The following is a 19,670-nucleotide window of genomic DNA, read 5'->3' on the forward strand; positions in this document are numbered from 1 at the left end:
CGTTAATTAGAAAGGAAACCAACTAAAGGGGATGTTAAATGTGCCAGGTACTTTACAGAAGTCTCATCATTTAATTCTAATAAACAGCATTAGTATTACCCTCCCCATTTTCACAAAGGGAGAAACTGAGGCCCAGGAGTAACACTTCTTTCCTAAGACCACACAGACACGAATGCAGTACAACAGTCAGGGTTCAACCAAATCGGAGACATTCCTCATCCATCTGCTTTTTCTTTCTCATAGCTGCCTCTGTAAACCCAGCAGCACCTAATAAAAGGAGATGCTAATGGCTAATGAAGTCCAAAGAGCATTCTAGCCAAGATGTGACAGCCAATGACTATTGTAAGTTGGGTTCCCCACAACAGAGTCTGAGATAAAGATGTGAATGTAAATGACTGTTTGGGAGGTGATCCTAGGGGAGTAGGGAAGAGAGGTAAGAAAGGGGAGGAAGCCGGTACAGGGTATGTCAGTGAGCAAATGACCACTGTGGGCCATCGGGGCTCAGGCAGCTGGGGGACTGCAAGAAACGCATGGCCCACCTGGAGGAGCAGGGAACTGGGGTGTTTATCTTCCCACTCCACAGCCACTGGTTGAGGGCTGTTCCAGGAAGAGATGAGGGAACTTTAACGTGTGGCATTTCTGACTGGGCATGCATTGGCCTAGCTGGCTTCAGCCGGCAGAGAAAGCCATCAGGCAAAGAGCTGCAGGTGCGTACAACTGGCAGCTTTAGGGCAAGGAAGGGCTTAAAAGTATGGGCTGGATACAGTCAGCATCTGCTACAAAGGCATAGATAATTTTGGAGAGATGTTTTAAGCTTATTTTAATAAAAGACATCTGGTAAGAAAATATGTAACTGCTAATTCAAAGAAGAGGTAGAAAAACAAACATTCTTTTGGCTAGTTTTAGGGGATAAAGTTCCATTTTGCTATCTCACTCTCACCTTGGAGGAATCCTGACTCCATTGTCCAATTGTGCAAGGTTATTGGCATATTTTGATACTGGCAATTCATTTTCCCATGTGTCTGGGTCCTGCTTTCTGTACGGAGATTTTGAGCTGAGAACCGCATCACAAGCAATTGTTACCTATGAGACAAACCCAGATGTAATATATAAAAGCAGTTTGAGAGACTAGCAACTTCTAGAAAGTGAATTTAAAAGCTTATTAATAAGTACGGCTTAACTGAAGACAATTCAAACCACACAGTTACCAGAAGAGCAAGGCCCTGCTTTCCTGCACTTTCCCCTGGATCTAGCTAGGCTTTGTCCCTGACCTAGAGTTTGTAGTATGGACAATGACACAGATAGCAAGGAACTAAATTCAGTTTGTAAGCTCAAGCTTAGGGGTCAGATTTAACAATTCTTACCACTTAGCAAGCCTGGCAAAAAGTATGAGATGAATAATTCCCAAGGGCGAAATTAGAGACAGGAATGCCCAGGATTTACCCAAGTGGTGTGTTTTCCTCCTAACAAATGTGCACCCAGATATCCAATATCCTCAACTCATCACATAATGGCATGTGGTCAAGGGCACTTGAATGGAATGTAAGCAGCATGGCTCCATTTCTTAATCTAGTGCAAATGTGACCCTGGATAGGGACATACCTTGGTGTCTCCATGCCAGATTCGTCCCCATCATGAGCAAATCTGTGACGTCCTGCTTGGCACCAACTGACCACAGGGGATCTCTTCTTTCTCCCAAACCCCATTGATTCTGGCCTAGGCCTGTTACCAAAGTTGCTATTTGCTTCATGCTATAAGCTATTTCTAGTTGTTTTTAAAAACTTGCATTCTGATGGCACAGTAAAATGGGACAGCCACACCGGAAAACTGTTTGGCAGTTACCATATGACCTGGCAATTCCACTATTAGGTACATACCCAAGAGAAATGAAAATACGTGTCCACACAAAAACCTGTACACAAATGTTCATAGCAGCATTACTTATAATAATCAAAACACGGAAACAACTCAAAAGGTTGTCAATATCAAACAATGTAAAATAAAATGTTGTATGTTCATACAATGAAATGTTATTTGGCGATAAAAAGGAATGAAATGCTGACCCTGTGACAACATGGATAAACCTTGACAATATACACTAAGTGAAAAAAAGCCAGTCACAAAGAATAACATATTGTATGATTCCATATACGTGAAATGTCCAGAATAGGCAAATCTATAAGGACAGAAAGTAGATCAGTGATTGCCAGAGGCTGAGTGTATGTAGGGTTGGAGGGTGATGGCTAAGGGGTGTGAGTTTTTTTTGTGGGTCAAGAGAAATATTTGAAAATTAGACAGTGATGATAGATACCCAACTCTGAATATAATAAAAGCCATTGAATTATTAAAAAATGTTTAAACAGAGCTGGGCACAGTAGCACATGCCTATAGTCTCAGCTACTCAGGAGGATCATTTAAGGCCAAGAGTTCGAAGCTGCAGTGCACTGTGACCACACCTGCAAATAGCAACTGCACTCCAGCCTGGACAACATAGCAAGACACGATTTCTAAAAAAAAAAAAAAAAAAAACCCACAATTTTTCTTAAAAAATTGTATTCTACATCACCTACATCCTGTACAATGAGCTGACCCTTACCCCCTAATCTCACTGACTACTGACCCTAGAACCAAGTAAGAAACAACAGAGGAAGTTCCTTTAGCCGCCATCCTACCCCACCCAGCCCATTCCTGTGAGCCCTGGGACCAAAATGCATTTTGAATCTACCTCTTGTCCATTTCACCTGCCCCCTTAGTCCCAGCGACTGTCAGGGCTCCCCTGAGGGCTACACAACAGCCTCCATACAGCTGTCTTTCCTCCACTCCTGCCCCTCATCTCTGCACCGCAGCCAGCGTGCTCCATCCTAACCTTCCCTAGCCTAAAACTCTCAAGGTCACACTGAACACTAACCAACTGATGACACTGGGCTACACACAGGAATAAGGAAGAGGTCCCTGCCTTCAAAAAGCTTATAATCCATTAAGATCAGTCTTTCATATTAATACATTTAAACCTTTCCAAAGAAATCCTCCCATTCATCCCTCACCACAAGCCCTGTTGTGTAATTAGCCTTTCCTTTCAATCGGCAAACTTCATCACCCACCACTTTCCAGGGATGCCCATGGGAAACGGGCATCAGAGGTCACTATAAGGCCCTTCTAGATTTTATGGGTTTGGGACATGCCACTTTAGCACTTCTGCCTACAGCATCCTAATCTTTCTAGTCTGGCCTGTTATAACCTCTTTGTTTCACCATCTACTCCAGTGGTCCTCAAACTTTTTAAACAGGGGGCCAGTTCACTGTCCCTCAGACCGTTGGAGTGCCGTTGGAGAGTGCAGCGCACATTCCACACATGCGCGCTGTGGGCCCGGGATGAGTCGGCTGCTAAGCCGGACAGGCAGCGGCAGCAAAAACACCCGGTGGACCGGATAAATGTCCTCGGTGGGCCACATGTGGCCTGCAGGCCATAGTTTGAGAGCCCCCTGATCTACACGATCATTTCTTTAACCTCCTCAGGATTTTCTCCACCCTCATTAGATTTATTTTAAGTGTTCTGGTTTGCAATGCACAATGATTTTGAACAAGATTCAGATATAATCTCCTCTCTTTTCTTTGAAAAACCTTTCCTGGTGACACCCAATATCAACTAAAATCACTAAAAGGCCCTTTTTATGGGTCATAGCTGAAGGTCAGGATCCATCATACAAGGATTACATCATCCAGTGTAATCCTAATTACACTGTGAATTATTTTTCCTTGGATTTGTTATCTGGAGTGAAGTTAAAAGACCTTGGTACTTGTCCTGGCTTCATCCAAGTCTCCGTGGGCCTGGAGTTCAGTGGTACACTATAACTGGTTTGAACTGGCTCATAAGAGTTCATCACTGAATTTTAAGAAATTTTGCAAGATGGTTGCTAAACACAGTCATTACTAAAAATCAAATTTGTGTAAACTTACAATTAAATGTTTTTTAAAAGGCAACACATATTCAAAAACTCTTCACGTCCTAATTGTTTTACTATATCTCACTATTATCTCTATGCTCTTGAGATTATTTATGCCTATGCTAGCTGAATGGTGCAGATTCTATAATGATCTGCACATCTCTTTCCAACAATGCATTTAGTGATGTCATGTTGTTAGCCTGAAATCAGTCATGCTGGAAGTATTCACGCCATGGAATCAGCAGATACTACAAAACAGGGCTTTTTCCCCCAGGGAGCCTGTTGTTAAACATTTACAAGCACACCACTGCTCTAGTTCTGATATCAAAAATTAAGGCCTTGGAATTCAGCTTCTATGGTCCCTGCTGGGCTCACAGTGCTATGTCCCTGTGACCCCTGCATCCTTAGTCACTCAGATGTGGCTTAACTCTCTGGAGAATCTATAGAGTAACTCTTCAAAATGGAAATTGTTCTATGCTGAGATGTTCCAGAGATGAAAGAGGAGTCATTTTTGAGCTCAGTAATTTTTGTTATTTAAAAAGAGAATCATCAAACACCAAGAGTGTAGCAAAGGCATGAAAAGAAATATAGTAACTAGCATCTTTTATGCAGATAAATCCTATTGGTTACCATCAGATAAATACAGGCTTTTCCTTCAATCTTCCCACACCCATCTTCCAAATAACTCTGTCTCTCTCTTTTTTCATTCTTAAAGTATTTCTTAATTCTAAAAGATTTTGTTATTAAAAATTATAATATATCTTGCTGGATTCAGATTACCATGGCACTTCCCTTTTAAATAAGAGTATTCACACTTTAAATTATACTCTCAATACAAAAATAATAAAAGGCTTTTTTATTAACTTTTCTCACATAAAAACTTCTTCATGAGGGAATGAGAGGGAAATAATTTCTCATAACATTATTCACAATATTCTTTCTTCCTTCTTTTCTGACAGCAGAAATAACAGTTATATTAAACAAGCGCAGTAAGAACTCTCAGTATTATAGAGATATAAGCAGTAGTATATAATTTCAGGTAATGGGATGAGGTAAGGCCATTCCGTCCACTAATATATTTTATCCTTGGTAACGGCCACATGAGTCAACACAGGGAATTGGAGACAGCAAAGGTAATTTAATTCGGCATGCCTTACTGAGCACTGTGCACTTAGGCCTGAAAAGGATGTGTTACATTTAATAATTAGAATTATAATAAATAAGTACACAAAATTCTCATTTCTATGGTCTTGTATTTAGATATAAAGTAGATCAGAAACAAAAGAGGTTCAATGGTGGGAACCCAGTCACTAATGGCATGGAAACCCCAAGCACAAATGTCCCCTCCTGGCAGGGGCAAGTGAGCAGATGGCTGCAAATACAGAGTCACGCAATGTCCAGGCGACTCTGGGACCCACAGACCTGGCTGTGGTTCTGGCAGAGTTTGAGAAAGGAAAAAATGAGCTGGCATGTCTAAACTCAACCAACCCTGACCCTGCTGCCATCTGTGGCCAGCCTCTAGGTGTGCACAGAGTGGGAAAGGGGAAAAGAAAAGGAAGAGAGAAAAGGAGAAAGCACAGAGCGGTGGCAGCAACACAGGAAATGAGGAAAGTAGGAAAAACAGTTACTGTCCTGCAGGAACTCTGTGCCCATTTTACAGCACATGAGAGTCGAAGGAAAACAAAACCTAGCTTCCCCACAGCACAGCACCACCGCCAGCCCCAGCTTCCAGCCATTCAGAAAATTAAAGTCCCTCCACAAACTGAATCAGAAAAAAAGGAAAAGGAAGAAAGGGGGGGGGGAGCTCACCACTAAAAATATCTAAAACCTAGAAAGTGGTCTTAGTCTTTGTGCAGAGCACAACTTTAAAGAAGGTTCACTTAATCCCGGAGCTCTTGCAGATCTGTGATGTATAAATGTTTGGTTCTTCTTATAACTGTGTTGCTGTTGTTTTAGCTGTGAGGCCCTTTAATTTCTTCCAAACAAAATCTTACATGGAAAGCCGGCACACTAAACATGATAAAAATACTGTCATTCCTCTGCAGAAGACAGTCCCTCTCCAGCACTCCCTGCGTGGCCAGGGTGCCCAGGGTGAAAATCTAAGCAACAGACTGCGATTCAGGGGGCAAGAAGCCAGCCCACCCTGAAGGAGACCAGCCTAATGAGCTACAGAGGCCAAACAGCACCGGAAGGAAGAGGCAGCAAAGGGTACCTATGGCCCAACCCTCTTGAAATGTAACCCTGCAAGACCCTTGTCACAGAAGAGAAGGGGTATGCTCATGTTCATGCTCACTCGTACGCTCTTCTCACATTCAACCCTCCTTCCCCGCCCCCTACACACCACACCACACACACACACACACACACGCCCCGCACACGCACACACACCTGACACAGAGAGTCACGCGCATCTAGCTAGCAGCCGTGCACACTCACTGACCAGGGCTGGTAACTCCTCAATATTTGGTAGTGCTATTTCATAGTGGTCTGGGAATATAACAAGTTTGGCTTCGTCTTCATATTCATAATCGTCGCTATTTAAATCGTCATCAGTATCTAGATCTGAGGAGAAAACAAAAACAAAGAACAAGAAGTGAGGTGAGTAACATCCCACACTAAGGCAGCACTCACTGGGAGAGCCAGAAATCCACGGGGAAGACAACCCCCGGGCGCGACATTCACAACTTCCTCCTCTGACAGGACCATCCATCTGCCCCAAACCAGGAATTACAGGCCTTCCCATCTTTCCTAAATTAGGAATACTTATTTATCAGCAACTAATGTATGAAGAAGCCTGTGTCATATCATCAAGCTTTGCAGTTAAAATAGATATATGTTCTAGATACTCAATTCTTAGAGATTTTTAAAGAAAGAGACTGGTAATTGTGATTTGTCAGGTACCTGGCTCCTGATTTCACAAGAATGGGCCGGAATGTTTTTCACAACACTGTCATATGGAAGAAAGCCCATGGGTTTGACAGCAGATAAACCTCAGTTCAATTCTGGCTCTAAAATCTAATGTTCCTTTGGGCAAGTCACAAACTCTCTCAGCCTTAGTTCTGCCATTTGTAGCATGAAGATTATAGCACTTCTCTCATTTATATAGCAGATAAAGCGAGAACTTGTAGACAAGAGACCTGGCATATAAGAGGTGGTCAATAAATGGTAGCTATTATTTAAAAATAAAACCTCCCTCTTGCTTTCTCTACATATCTCCATCTTTCTGTCTCTCTAAGTGTTGTTAGATTCTACACAGTAAACCAGAGAAGGAAGCCCTGTACAGTGAGTAGTCCTGCTGTCCTTCAGAGGCCAAGAATACTCAACAAGAAACATGAGTTCCTCCAGCCTGTTACATATCAAGTCATCACCTCTTTGCTTGGCTGAGCTCCAGTAAAGGTTAGGTAAAGGTGCAAGGAAACGTCACAATATTTACATGGACATTTCAGCCTCACATTCATGCGGATGCCAGCATCACAAATCACATTTATATATTTGTATGTTTGGAACTATGGTGACAAGGAGTTATTGAGCTATATTCTACTCTCATATGCAAACATACACACAAATACATACAGAAATATGGGCTCTGGAGATAAAAGAAAATTATTTTACTAGATGAAGCAGCCACCTGAGAACCAAAGGATCTAGTTTCCATTACCATCTTATGTATGCCTTCAACCAGAAACCTAGTACATACGTGTGGATAGCTCTACTCTTGAATTCTCAAAGGTAAGGCAGTTTTAAGTAAAAAATGAGATACAGTTAAAATGCAGTCCAAATATTTTAATAAAAGATTCTAAATAAGAGACTGATTCTAATCAGAAATACCAAAATAAAAAAACAAACAACGTTGTTAACCATAGAACTTAATTTGACAAAAAGTAATTTTAAAGATGATTCTACAAGTTTAAGAAGTAACTAAAGGCATTTATTTAAAGGAAATAATTCAAAGAAAGACATTCTACTGAATGCCTCAATATCTATCATTTTTTAAAAATTGGAACCTAAATGTTCAATAAGAATGGTGTTCAACTCAGAATATTATTTAAATGTTATTTAGACTATGCATAAACATGAAAATGTTAATGTTAAAAGTAAAAAATTCATCATTGTAAAGACAACTTTATATTATGCTCATGAACAAAAATTGGAAAGAAACCTGAACAAATGAAAATAATGAGTTGGGTGAACTTTTCTCTCTATTCCTAAAAGTTTCTTTATTATTATTGTATATATAACAAATTTAAGTAACCAAAGTACAAATCTTTTGGGGTTTTTTGTATAGATTTGGCTCACACAAGATATTATCTATCTCCTTTCTACAGAAAACATATTCATTTGATGCCAATTCAAATCCTACTTGGCATAAAAAAAACAAAGTCTCTTTCAACATTTACTAGCTATGTAACCTGGGGAAAATTCTTTCCAAGTTTATTCTCCTCATGAGTGAGCCATCCATGGATAGTATTATCTACCCTATAAGCCTATTAAGAGGATTAAACAAGATGAGGTTTTAAGGCACCTAGTATAGGATCTGGTAGGTACTGAGGACTCCACAAACAAAAGCCACTGTCACCAGCATCATCATCATCTTCTCTATGTTCCTGACAACTAATATTATTACAATCAAAAGTGCTTTCCCTCACTCCTGTAATCCTAGCACTCTGGGAGGCCGAGGCGGGCGGATTGCTCGAGGTCAGGAGTTCGAAACCAGCCTGAGCAAGAGCAAGACTCCATCTCTACTATAAATAGAAAGAAATTAATTGGCCAACTAATATATATATATATATATATATATATATATATATATATATATATAAAATTAGCCGGGCATGGTGGCGCATGCCTGTAGTCCCAGCTACTCGGGAGACTGAGGCAGGAGGATTGCTTGAGCCCAGGAGTTTGAGGTTGCTGTGAGCTGACGCCACGGCACTCACTCTAGCCTGGGCAACAAACAGTCCTGAAGTAAATTTCAGGAAGACCACGGTATTATATACAGATCTCAGTGTGGGGAAGTGATGACCTTCAAACGCTAGAAGATTGCAAGACTGTCAGCTCAAAGAGTGGGAAACAGGTCTCACTCGCCTCCCATATTCCTATCCCTGCACAGTGCCCTGCCCACACCACACACTCAGTAAAAGTGTGAAAGGGGACTTCAGGAAGTCAACAACGCCAACATGCTAAGGACAACAGCAAAGGAAGAACGTCAAAAGAGTTGCTGTGCTGTTGTTTTTAATTAGCAACTGGTATGTGTTTAAAAACAAGAATGCTGTCATGTATTTTAATAGCTGTACTTTGTTGTGCTTCTTCACACTTAGTTTATAGCTTACTTTCATTTTTATTTTCATTTTTAACTTAATGGAATGGAAGGGGTTCCTGATCTTCCCAAAACATCTTAATCCAAATTAGGGAAAAGTCCAGCAGAGGTAACATACATTCTGATCTTAAGGGACAAATCCAAGCTTTCTCCTGAACGTATATGACCCTACAGTTCTAAGTATAATCTCAATTAATTTCCACATGTCTTTAAGTCATGTCTCACCACTCTGAAAATATCCAGTCGAGAAACCCACAGAGTAACCATACCCTAGGACCAGTGGGACTGAGACCCCCAACTTCCCAGCTGGTACTTTCCACTGTTGCTCAACTGACAATACTCAGATGAGCTCTCTCTAAGGTAAAAAACAAAAACTTATTCCCCAACTCTCCCTCAGTGATCCTCCCAGATCCCTGGGAGAAGTGGCTGGGATGACACCCATTTCCCCTAAACAAAACCAGGGCTCTGAGTCCCAGGTCTGCGTTCTCTCAGCCTGACCATATTGACTTTAATTTATTTGTTGGAGGCAAACAATCTGTGTGTCCCAAGGCTGCAAACTCTGACCAACCACTTCAAAAGAAGGTACAGGAGAAAGCCTCTGAGCACAGACCGTGTTATTTGGCCGCTTCAGAAGGAAATAGCACTATGGACTTTACTGAAACTTCTGGTCACAGAGGCGCAGATGAGTTTTCTGAACAGTCTCATTCCTGAAACTTTTCACACGTTTTCTGTTTTCAACCTGTTTCTCGTGGAGTATGAATGCCTGGGCTAAGCCAAAAGAGTGGAATTTAAGCTCTCCCAGGTAAGCAGTAGCTCTTTGGCGTTCCACTCTTCAGATACAAAGGAACTTAATTCACTTACTTCTATTTGTGGAAATTAGGAGTGGGGGAAGGGCCTCAGTAAATATGTGAAAATTTAACACTGTTTTTATGATATACCAAAGTTATGGTATATTTCTTAAATTAAATGCATTAGCAGTTATTTACACATCTGTACACATTTGTATCTTTATTGTAAAAATATATATATATATTTGTACAATTAGGCCAGAATCACTTTGTAAGCCCTAGGGTATTTCTTTCAAGATCATGGACTCCCTTATCTCCCTCCTTCCCTCCTTGTATCTCAAATAAATCTGTTTTATATCAGCTTATTCCCCAAATTCACAAACTTGCATGTTTTTGCCAGTTATCTTTCTAAAAGTCAACCAATAGTGTCTCTTTCCAGCTTAAAAATGTTAACGCAGTGTTACCCAAACTTGCTCAGGTCGCAGCACCCCTCAGCCTCCCACCAAGTTTCTCACAGCAGCCCTAAGCCAAAGGAAATGCGCAGTCGTTCTGTTCAGTGGTTAGGTCCAAACTACTTGGTAAGTATTTATGGTCTAACAATTTAGTAGCCATTTGAAAAAAAAATAACACTCATCAGTTGAAACAAAAAATGTTTTATTTCATTCTGAAATAGACAGTTCCTTACTAATGGGATGTGTGCACCTGTTGGGCACCACAGAACTTCCCTTTCAATCAGATCAGCCACTGCCATGTTCCTGTTCCATGTTGATTTCACCTGGTACTTGCCTTTTACCAAAGAAACCACCAAACAACCAGCTTCATTAGGAATATAGGATAACACGATATTAAAACTACATCAAGCTTAATTCATGCAATGTTCAAACACCATTATGTTCCCTCAAGGATTTAAAATTACCCTCCGTTCACTGGTGAGTTCACTGCAGCACCCCAGGCTGCCTCCAAGCACAGTTTGGGAAACAAAGGGTTAATGGCTTCCCAGTACCCACAAGAAACAAAAAAAACCTAAAAGCATGGTAAATGTATGGACTATCACTGGAGACATACAAGATCAAATGCAGAAAATACTATTTGTCTCTGGGGAGAGTAACCAAGTGGCTGAGAGACAGGGAAGGGAGAGAGAAAAGCTTACTTTTTACTGCCAAACTCTTTACTTTTCAAATTTAAGCTCTGTTCATGTGGTACACATTCAAAGAATGTATTTTAAATCTGAAATACAAAAAAAGTATAGAATTTAAATGACTTAAAAATTACCAGTAATTTTACTTTTTGGTTAAAAAAAATTGCAGCAAAAGCTAGAGCTGAGGTCATTTCACTTAAATGCACATCAGAGTGATTGGGAAGAAGAATGACTTGACCATTGAGGGGCAGGTGGTGCTCAGGAGTCTTGGGCAAGCCATTCAGCGCCAGCTAATGACCTCGGCTTCCCTTACAAATCAATACTGAAGGTTACAGCCAAATGATTCAATGGTTTCAATGTCATGTTAAGCCAATGAAAAAGGAATTATTCACAAAGTCTTCAAGTGAATGGGGAAAAAAGTCTCCTCCAAGATAAAGCATTGGCCATCTACATCAGTTTCATAACAGGAGGTGGGAGGAGGGTCATAACAACATTTCAGTACCAGCCAATAGTACTTTCCAGCCAAAGAAACAGAAAAACTGCAAGCGAGTTCAGAGTTCTCTTCCTCTCCATGGAGAGACAACTCCAATATCCCTTTTAGGGAAGGAGTCTGTGGCAGAGGCTACAGAGGCTATCCATTGTTCCCTTCTTCCTTAGTAAGGGGCCTCCAACTGTGCTCAGTGAAGCCAGTCAGGAGACTGTATTTTCCAATCTCCTGTGCAGGGAGGTGCAGCCCACATGACCAAGTTCTGACCGAGTGGCATAAACTGATTGGGAATCTACGAGAAGGCTGAAAAAGGAAGGCGACTCTGCTGGGAGATTTGACTATTTTGTCTTTCCCCTTCCTCTTTCCTGCTTTCCAGAATGTGGATGTGATAGCTGGAGTTCCAACAGCCTTTTGGGACCATGAGGTGACCCTGAGGTTGGAAGTCACAGGCCAGGATAGAGGGTGAAGCAGAAATATGGAAAGAGTCTCAATTCCTGATGAACATGAGGCCATCATGTCATCCTGCACTTACTGCTTCCCAACATCCTCTACATGAAAGAGAAATAAGAGTCTATCTTGTTTAAAGTTACCAATATCTTAAGTTTTCTGTTACATACGCCAGATGTAATCCTAATACTGCCCCTCACTGAAATTAATTGGCTGGCAATATCAACTTGAATACAGAGCTGGGATCTATGTGACAAGAGAACAGTGCCAACTCCTGGGAGATAAGAAGCTCCAGCTGAGGGGACTTTAAATCAGGGCTTGTACAACCAAATGTTTACAGAAATGAATGAACTAATTTAAATTTGTAAAGTACACCTGGATATAAAACAATAGGGAGAAACAGGGCCTGGGGCAAGCCCCAGGGTGCTAATGGCAGTCAGCTTTAAATTTTTAAAAAACTAGTACAGTCCAAATAGAACACTTTCCTTGGGCTGTGAGTTTTATACAAATCCCATGATTTTCTAAGATATGAAACATTGAGGGGACACAGAGACCAGTCTGTAGAAAAACTCCTGCTAAAACGAAATGCTGGGTAGTACCCCCAAGGGTACAATGGAAGGGGTTCACATGACAGGAAGCACAAAACTTCAGTACTGACTTGTGAATTAATTTTTAAAAGTTCCTTGATGACATCTTCTATCACCAAAACAATCACCAGAAAAATCAAACCTCAAGGCCTTTTGAGAAAAATACACAAAGGCTAAAAGGCCAAGAGGTCAGCTAATGTCTTCATTCAACCAAAGAAAATAATTATAATAAAAAATAACAATGGGTAAGTCAAGCTGTTCAGTTATTTCCATCCTCAAGAAGGTCATACAGATGTCATTCAATTCGGAAGCAATCGGATTACCCATATTAGTGGAAGTGAGCCAGCAGGCTAGTAACCAAAGTATCAGAACATAGTCCCTCATTCAGCTTTGAGGTTCATGCTAGGCTTCTTTGTGTTTGGTTGGTTGGTTTGGTCCAAAGGCATGTTGAGAAGTTGGGAAGATTGGTCAGGGTAGAAAACTCAACTGTAGGTTAGCCTCATACAGAAAACCATAAGCTGAGAAGCAGGAGAAAACAGCAAGATCAGACCCAGCACAGAGTAACCAAGGATCAAATCAGGAAGGAAACTCAGCTCCTTGACTGTTTTCAATGGTTTTACTTTTCAAATAATTAATGTGTCTTTTCATTACAACAACATACATTTGTTAAATAAAAAGTTTAAATACAGATGAGCAAAAAAAAAGAAAATCAGAATCACTTCCATCCTATTACCGGGAAAGAGCCACTTTTAACAATTTAGAGTATATTCTTCCAGGCTCTTCCAGTCTCCCAGTTATATGTGAATATATGTGTATGTATACAAGTATATGTACACACATAGATATATACATATATACATGCATGTATATATAGACATGCATGCATATACATAAATACATACATACACATATGTCTATGTGTATGTAGATTTTTTTTAACCAAAATAAAATCATACTATGGAAATAATTTTGAAATTCCTTTCAAACATAATCCCAGACATTTAGGAATATAAACTTTCTTGGTCAAATATTATCAAACCACTTTTTCCCCCTGAGAAAACCATACCAGAAGCTCAAAAGGAAATATGACTATAATTATGCAAGATAGAAATCAGCAATCATTTGCATAAACAAAACTAGTTCTTTTGAATGAGGGAAATTTAAAAATCACCATGAGGCAAACACCACAGTAATAATGGCTGCAGGCAATATCCACTGATGGATGCTAAAATTAGTAGGCAAAACTTTGAGGAGAAACAGGATATTAGCACAGTGTCAAAGTTATCACTCACAAGATATTTATTATTAATGATTACACTATAAGTTTCCAGTGGAGAAGCCCACAGATGACTTTAACACGCAGTAAAGTTCAACACCACCAGCATGAAGACATGTCAACAGCATGGATCCCCAGGATCACGTACTGAGAAGGGCACATTACCTCTGCGCTATTCTTGCCAAAATGCATAACTTCAAACTTCTCATGAGAAAACATCACACACACCCAAACTGAGGTACATTCTACAAAATAACTGACCAGTACTCTTCAAAAGTGTCACAATCATTAAAGGTGAAGAAAGACTGAAGGATTATCACAGATTGGAAAGGATTAAAGAAACGGGACAACTAAATACAATGTGGGATCCTGGATTGGATCCTGTAACAAAAACAAGGACATTAGTGGAAAAAATAGTGAAATCTGAATAAGTCTGTAGTCTGGATAATTTTTTTAAAAAGAAAAAATGACTCTTTAAAGTCAGCGAAAAACAGACGGGAGGCAGAATCACAATTACTCTCTTGTCACTCTAAGTATAATTGCCTCAAAGCACTAAACCCAACTAAGAGTGTTAAAAGCATCCTTCAATAATAGTTAAATGAGAAATAGAGTCAGAGCCTCTCAAGTTAAATTTGTGCTTCTAATCCCTAAATTGTAGAGCAATAAACAACCTATTGATCCAAATCAATCTTGCATATGAGCAAGCAAACACACACACACACACACACACACACACACAGAAAATCTGGGCACACTATTAATAACTATTTACATTACCTAAAAAAATCTTGGAATTCCTCCTTTTTGGTAAAGCTCCACCAGATGCTCCTCTTACCTTCTGAAAAGAAAATAAGAAATCATGAAAATGCAGCCTATAGAATAAACAATTTTGAGGGGGAAAAGTACAACTCAGAGGTTCCCAGTTTTTATAAAAGGCCAAGAGGAAATATTCAACCTGGACTATCAATTCCAGAATAAACATGAACCTGACCCAGGTCGATGCAGGTAGGTGAAGAGCAATGCTATTGTCCCACCTGATTGTTTTTACCAAGTTATAAGGAAAGCACTTCTGGAAAGGGAAGTAGAAACCAGGGATCAAGGTGAAGTAGATGCCTAAACTTCAAATCAGCACATGCTCCCAAGAGGGTTAGAGTCCAGGCCTGACAATGAGAGACTCAGGAAAGATGGTGGTGGCTCCAGGAGGTCAGGATCTTCCTCTTCTGCTTACCTAGTGGGTCCACAGTACTTGGTCTTTTTAACTATTGTAGAAAGATTTAATAAATATAGACACATAGTCATGGATATTCGGGTCATATTAAACCTCAATCTAACCTCCCTACACATTTTTGGAGCACCAACAGGTGGTTATGTTGCCATCCTAAGCTACATGTACTTTCTACATGTGCTAGAATCCCAGGCAGCAATGAAATAAACACCTGTCAAGCAGTTATACAAAAGAATTCATTCATCTAGGCCGGGCGCGGTGGCTCACGCCTGTAATCCTAGCTCTCTGGGAGGCCGAGGCGGGCGGATTGCTCGAGGTCGGGAGTTCAAAACCAGCCTGAGCAAGAGCAAGACCCCGTCTCTACTATAAATAGAAAGAAACTAATTGGCCAACTAATATATATAGAAAAAATTAGCCGGGCATGGTGGCGCATGCCTGTAGTCCCAGCTACTTGGGAGGCTGAGACAGAAGGATCGCTTGAGCCCAGGAGTCTGAGGTTGCTGTGAGCTAGGCTGATGCCACGGCACTCACTCTAGCCTAGGCAACAAAGTGAGACTCTGTCTCAAAAAAAAAAAAAAAAAAAAGAATTCATTCATCTGATCCTCATACGAAACATTTTACTCTCAGATTATAATAATTTTTGTTTCAAATGGCCAAAACCATATTTTCATACTGTATGTTTTTTTCAGTTACTGGAAAAAAGCACGTTTCCAACAGACCACAGTGTACGAGTCTAATCCTGTGCTTTTCCACACAAACGCATGTGTCAAGGCTTTGCTGCGCCTTGGCTGCTGCTTTAGTTTGTCCTCTCATCAGTCCTAAGACTCCTTTGCCACATTGTATTATTTGACTCTGAAGGCTGACTCATCTTTGTGATTCTCACATGAAGTTTTTACAGCTTTACAGTAGGTTTACAGTTCACATCTCAGGAATCTGGAAATTATAAAACACTTCAGCTCAAAAACTTATCCCTCCAAATACTGATGTCAAATGCATGGCTCCTCTCCCAAAATCCGTCTCTTCATGGTATTAGAGCCTCTGTTCTTTCCCTTCCACTTACCTACCTCAAAAAGGGATAAAATAAAACCTGTTCCAAAGGCACAATGAACAATCTTGGAGATCACTTGAAATCTCTCTACAGAAGTTTATGATGTCCTTTCAGTTTTTCCAATCTCTCTGCCCCCTTCCTCCCTGCAGAATAGTGGAGGGAGAACAGAGGGAGGGGCTGTAGGAAGACTTGCTAGAACATAAGGCTGTCCCCAATTGCCGGCTTCACACCTAAGACTTGCACTAGATCCACCTCCTTTCAGATTAAAAAAAAAAAAAAAAAGTAGAACTTCCTTCTAAAGACCATCACCTCTGCTCCTACATCAGTCAACAACAGAAACCAACAGGGTTTAAAAAACTAAAACTTCTTGGTCAGCAAATATAACCATGGTGGTACATCAGGTTCTGGCCTGGAGCTCAGGGTGCAAACTGAATGAAGGCACATTCCACCTTTAGAGGAGCTCACCAGCACAGGAGGGGAATGTACTCATAAACAAACAGCACAACACATTCTAGTGAGTGCTAAGAAAGATTCAAGAAAAGGTAAAATCATATTATAAGAAAGAAATGATCAGTTCATCTGGGGGTGAATGAGAGAGTGGGCGCAGGGCTGGTCAGGTAAGAAGAGCAGCTGTCCTAGCATATAGCAGCTACTTGGAAAATGTATGTTGGATGAATGGGTAGGTGAGTGGACAGAAGAGTGGGTGGATGGATGGGAGGATGGATGGATGGCTGGATGATAGGTGGATGCGTAGTGAGTGGATAGATGAGTGAATGGATGAATGGATGGGTTGGTAGATAGGTAGGTGAGTGGATAGATGGGTGGGCAGATGGATGCAGGGATGGATGAATGAATGGATATCCTGACCACAGGGAGTACAAAAGGTAAAAAAGAAGTGAGAGTAGAAGTAAGGTATCTCTGGAGGGATATTAATTTGGAAGTCATCAGCTTACAGAGAGTGGTTAAACAAGGACAACACTGATGAGAAAGAGCATCTTCCTGAGGAAGAAGACAGGATGGGCAAATGGCCTAGGAAATGCTAGTAAGTAAGGAATAAACAAAGGAAGAGATGTTAGTTAAAGAAATTGAGAAAGGGCAGGAGGAAAGCCAAGAAAGAATGGTGCCAAAGAAAGCAGGGGAGTTACAGCTCTAAAGGAAAAGAAGCTCCAATATTTAAATACTCAAAAAGTCAAGAAACAGCGAGGCCAAAACACATCCACCAAGTGTGGCAACTAAGAAGTCACTGATGACCTGGGCATTTTTAGTGGATTAACAAGATCAACCCAACAGTAAGGTTTTGCCTTAACAGGGAGATGCAGTAGAGACACTGAGAATAGAAAAGTTTTTAAGGAAGCTTTAATGGAAGGATGCAATGACTAAAGGAGGACACAAAGTAGAGGGATAGTTTTGTGGTGTGTTCTTTTTGAAGGTGGACAGTCCTGCTGTCGACTTTGTGACCCTGAGCAGTTAATTCAGTTTCTTTTTTTTTTTTTTTGAGTTTCTTACTTTACACTAAGACATATGGAATGAAGCACACTTCATAAGAATTATTACGTACTACCTGCAGGAGTAGTAAGTGTAAACGATATAATACTGGGCCAAAATTACATTATTTTAAAGCTAAGCCTTAGGGCAGGAGTGGTGGCTCACACCTGTAATCCTAGCACTCTGGGAGGCCGAGGCGGGCAGATCACTCAAGGTCAGGAATTCGAAACCAGCCTGAGCAAGAGCGAGACTCCGTCTCTACTATAAATAGAAAGAAATTAATTGGTCAACTAACATATATATACAAAAAATTAGCCAGGCATGGTGGCACATGCCTGAAGTCCCAGCTACTCGGGAGGCTAAGGCAGTAGGATTGCTTGAGCCCAGGAGTTTGAGGTTGCTGTGAGCTAGGGTGACACCACCGCACTCACTCTAGCCTGGGCAACAAAGTGAGACTCTGTCTGGGGAGGGGGGGAGAGCTAAGCCTTGAATTTATGGCTTATCTGACCTGCTGGCCTTTCTTTCTCCTTTTTCTCCTACTTTCCCCACTGTTCAATTTTGGGATCTCTCCTTTGTTAGGAACTTAAACAGAAAACATATTAGGTAGGCTAGGATGAGGGATTAGATGAAATTCAAATCAGTACTGACAACTGAGAAGATTCAAGATAGTCCACAACTATTGGGACTAAAGTAAAAGTCAAACAGCATTACTAAATACAAAATCAGCATTTGAAAATTCATAACATCTCAGATACTGTGAATAACCAATTAAATACATAAAAACTAAAAGATAGCAGTAACATCAGTAACAAAAATTATGGGGAATACAGGGTGCTGGAAAAAATCTAGCAAAATATAAGTTCTCTTACAGAAAAGTACAAAATATTGTTGAATGACATTAAAAAGGCCTGAATAAAGAGGTACACCATGTTAAATAGTCATTCAATAAATATTTATGAAGCACCTACTATTAATGTATATGCCCATCACTGTTAAGTGCTAAGGGCACAGCAGTGAACAAAATAGACTTCAGATTTTTACCTGAGCATCTACAAGGTTGAGGCTGCATTAACTGAGATGGGGAAGACCACAGAAGAAGGTGGTTTGAAACAAGTCCTAGAATTTAAAATAAATCCTAGTCCAGGTCCATAGATAAGGGATGTATAAGATGAGTGCACAGTGAATCCAATCATGGTTTAGCTTTTTTTCACCAAAGACAATAAGTACTTTTGGGAAAAAATTGGAAAAAAAAAAAAAAAAGGACAAAAGTCCCTGCCCTCAGGGAGCTTACAACAATGATGTGGATTATAGATTAATCTATAAATTTAATGTGATTGTGATCAAAATCTCAACAAGATTTTTTTAACTAAATAAATTGATTCCAAAATCCATAGAGAAAAGTAAACATCCAAAAATACCCAGGAAAGTTCTGGGAAAAAAATGAACATGGAAGAAGTGCTTGCACTACCAAATAGCAAGGCTTGCCATACCTAAGCAGAGACAGACACGTAAGATCAACAGAACACAACTGAGAAACCCAAAAAAGACCCAAATGTGAATGTCAAGTTAATATATAAAAGGGTGGCACCAGAAATAATTGGAAAAGGTTGTATTATTCTATCAATATTGGAACAACTGGTTGTCAATATAAAAATAATATATTCCTACTCTTCAAACAAACACAAAAATAAATTACAGATAGATTAAAAACCTGAAATGTTAAAACATTAAAACATACCCGCATACACATATACACACTAACTTAATTTAAAAAAAAAAGAACTAGAAGAAATATCTTTATGACCTTGAGTTGAGAAACAATTTCTTAGACAAGAAACAAATGGCACAACTCATGAGAGAAAAAGTTTAGTAAATCTAACTACATCAAAATTTAAAACTTCTAGGTGGCGCATGCCTGTAATCCCAGCT

At 40.2% G+C, this 19,670-nt stretch overlaps 1 protein-coding gene across 2 annotated transcripts in view; it reads right to left on the minus strand.

Annotated features, from left to right (window-relative positions):
• The window catches only part of USP13 (ubiquitin specific peptidase 13), a 115,910-nt gene that overhangs the window by 69,625 nt on the left and 26,615 nt on the right, over positions 1-19,670 (minus strand). For both annotated transcript variants that reach the window (XM_076003663.1, XM_012737002.3), the window contains exons 3-5: positions 14,761-14,821; positions 6,384-6,505; positions 941-1,083 (exon numbers count right to left, since the gene is read on the minus strand). In XM_076003663.1, coding sequence (XP_075859778.1) covers positions 941-1,083; positions 6,384-6,505; positions 14,761-14,821 — 326 coding nt within the window. The remainder of the gene's footprint in view (positions 1-940; positions 1,084-6,383; positions 6,506-14,760; positions 14,822-19,670) is intronic.

The sequence above is a fragment of the Microcebus murinus genome, chromosome 1 (assembly GCF_040939455.1).
Source record: "Microcebus murinus isolate Inina chromosome 1, M.murinus_Inina_mat1.0, whole genome shotgun sequence".
NCBI lineage: Eukaryota > Metazoa > Chordata > Mammalia > Primates > Cheirogaleidae > Microcebus > Microcebus murinus.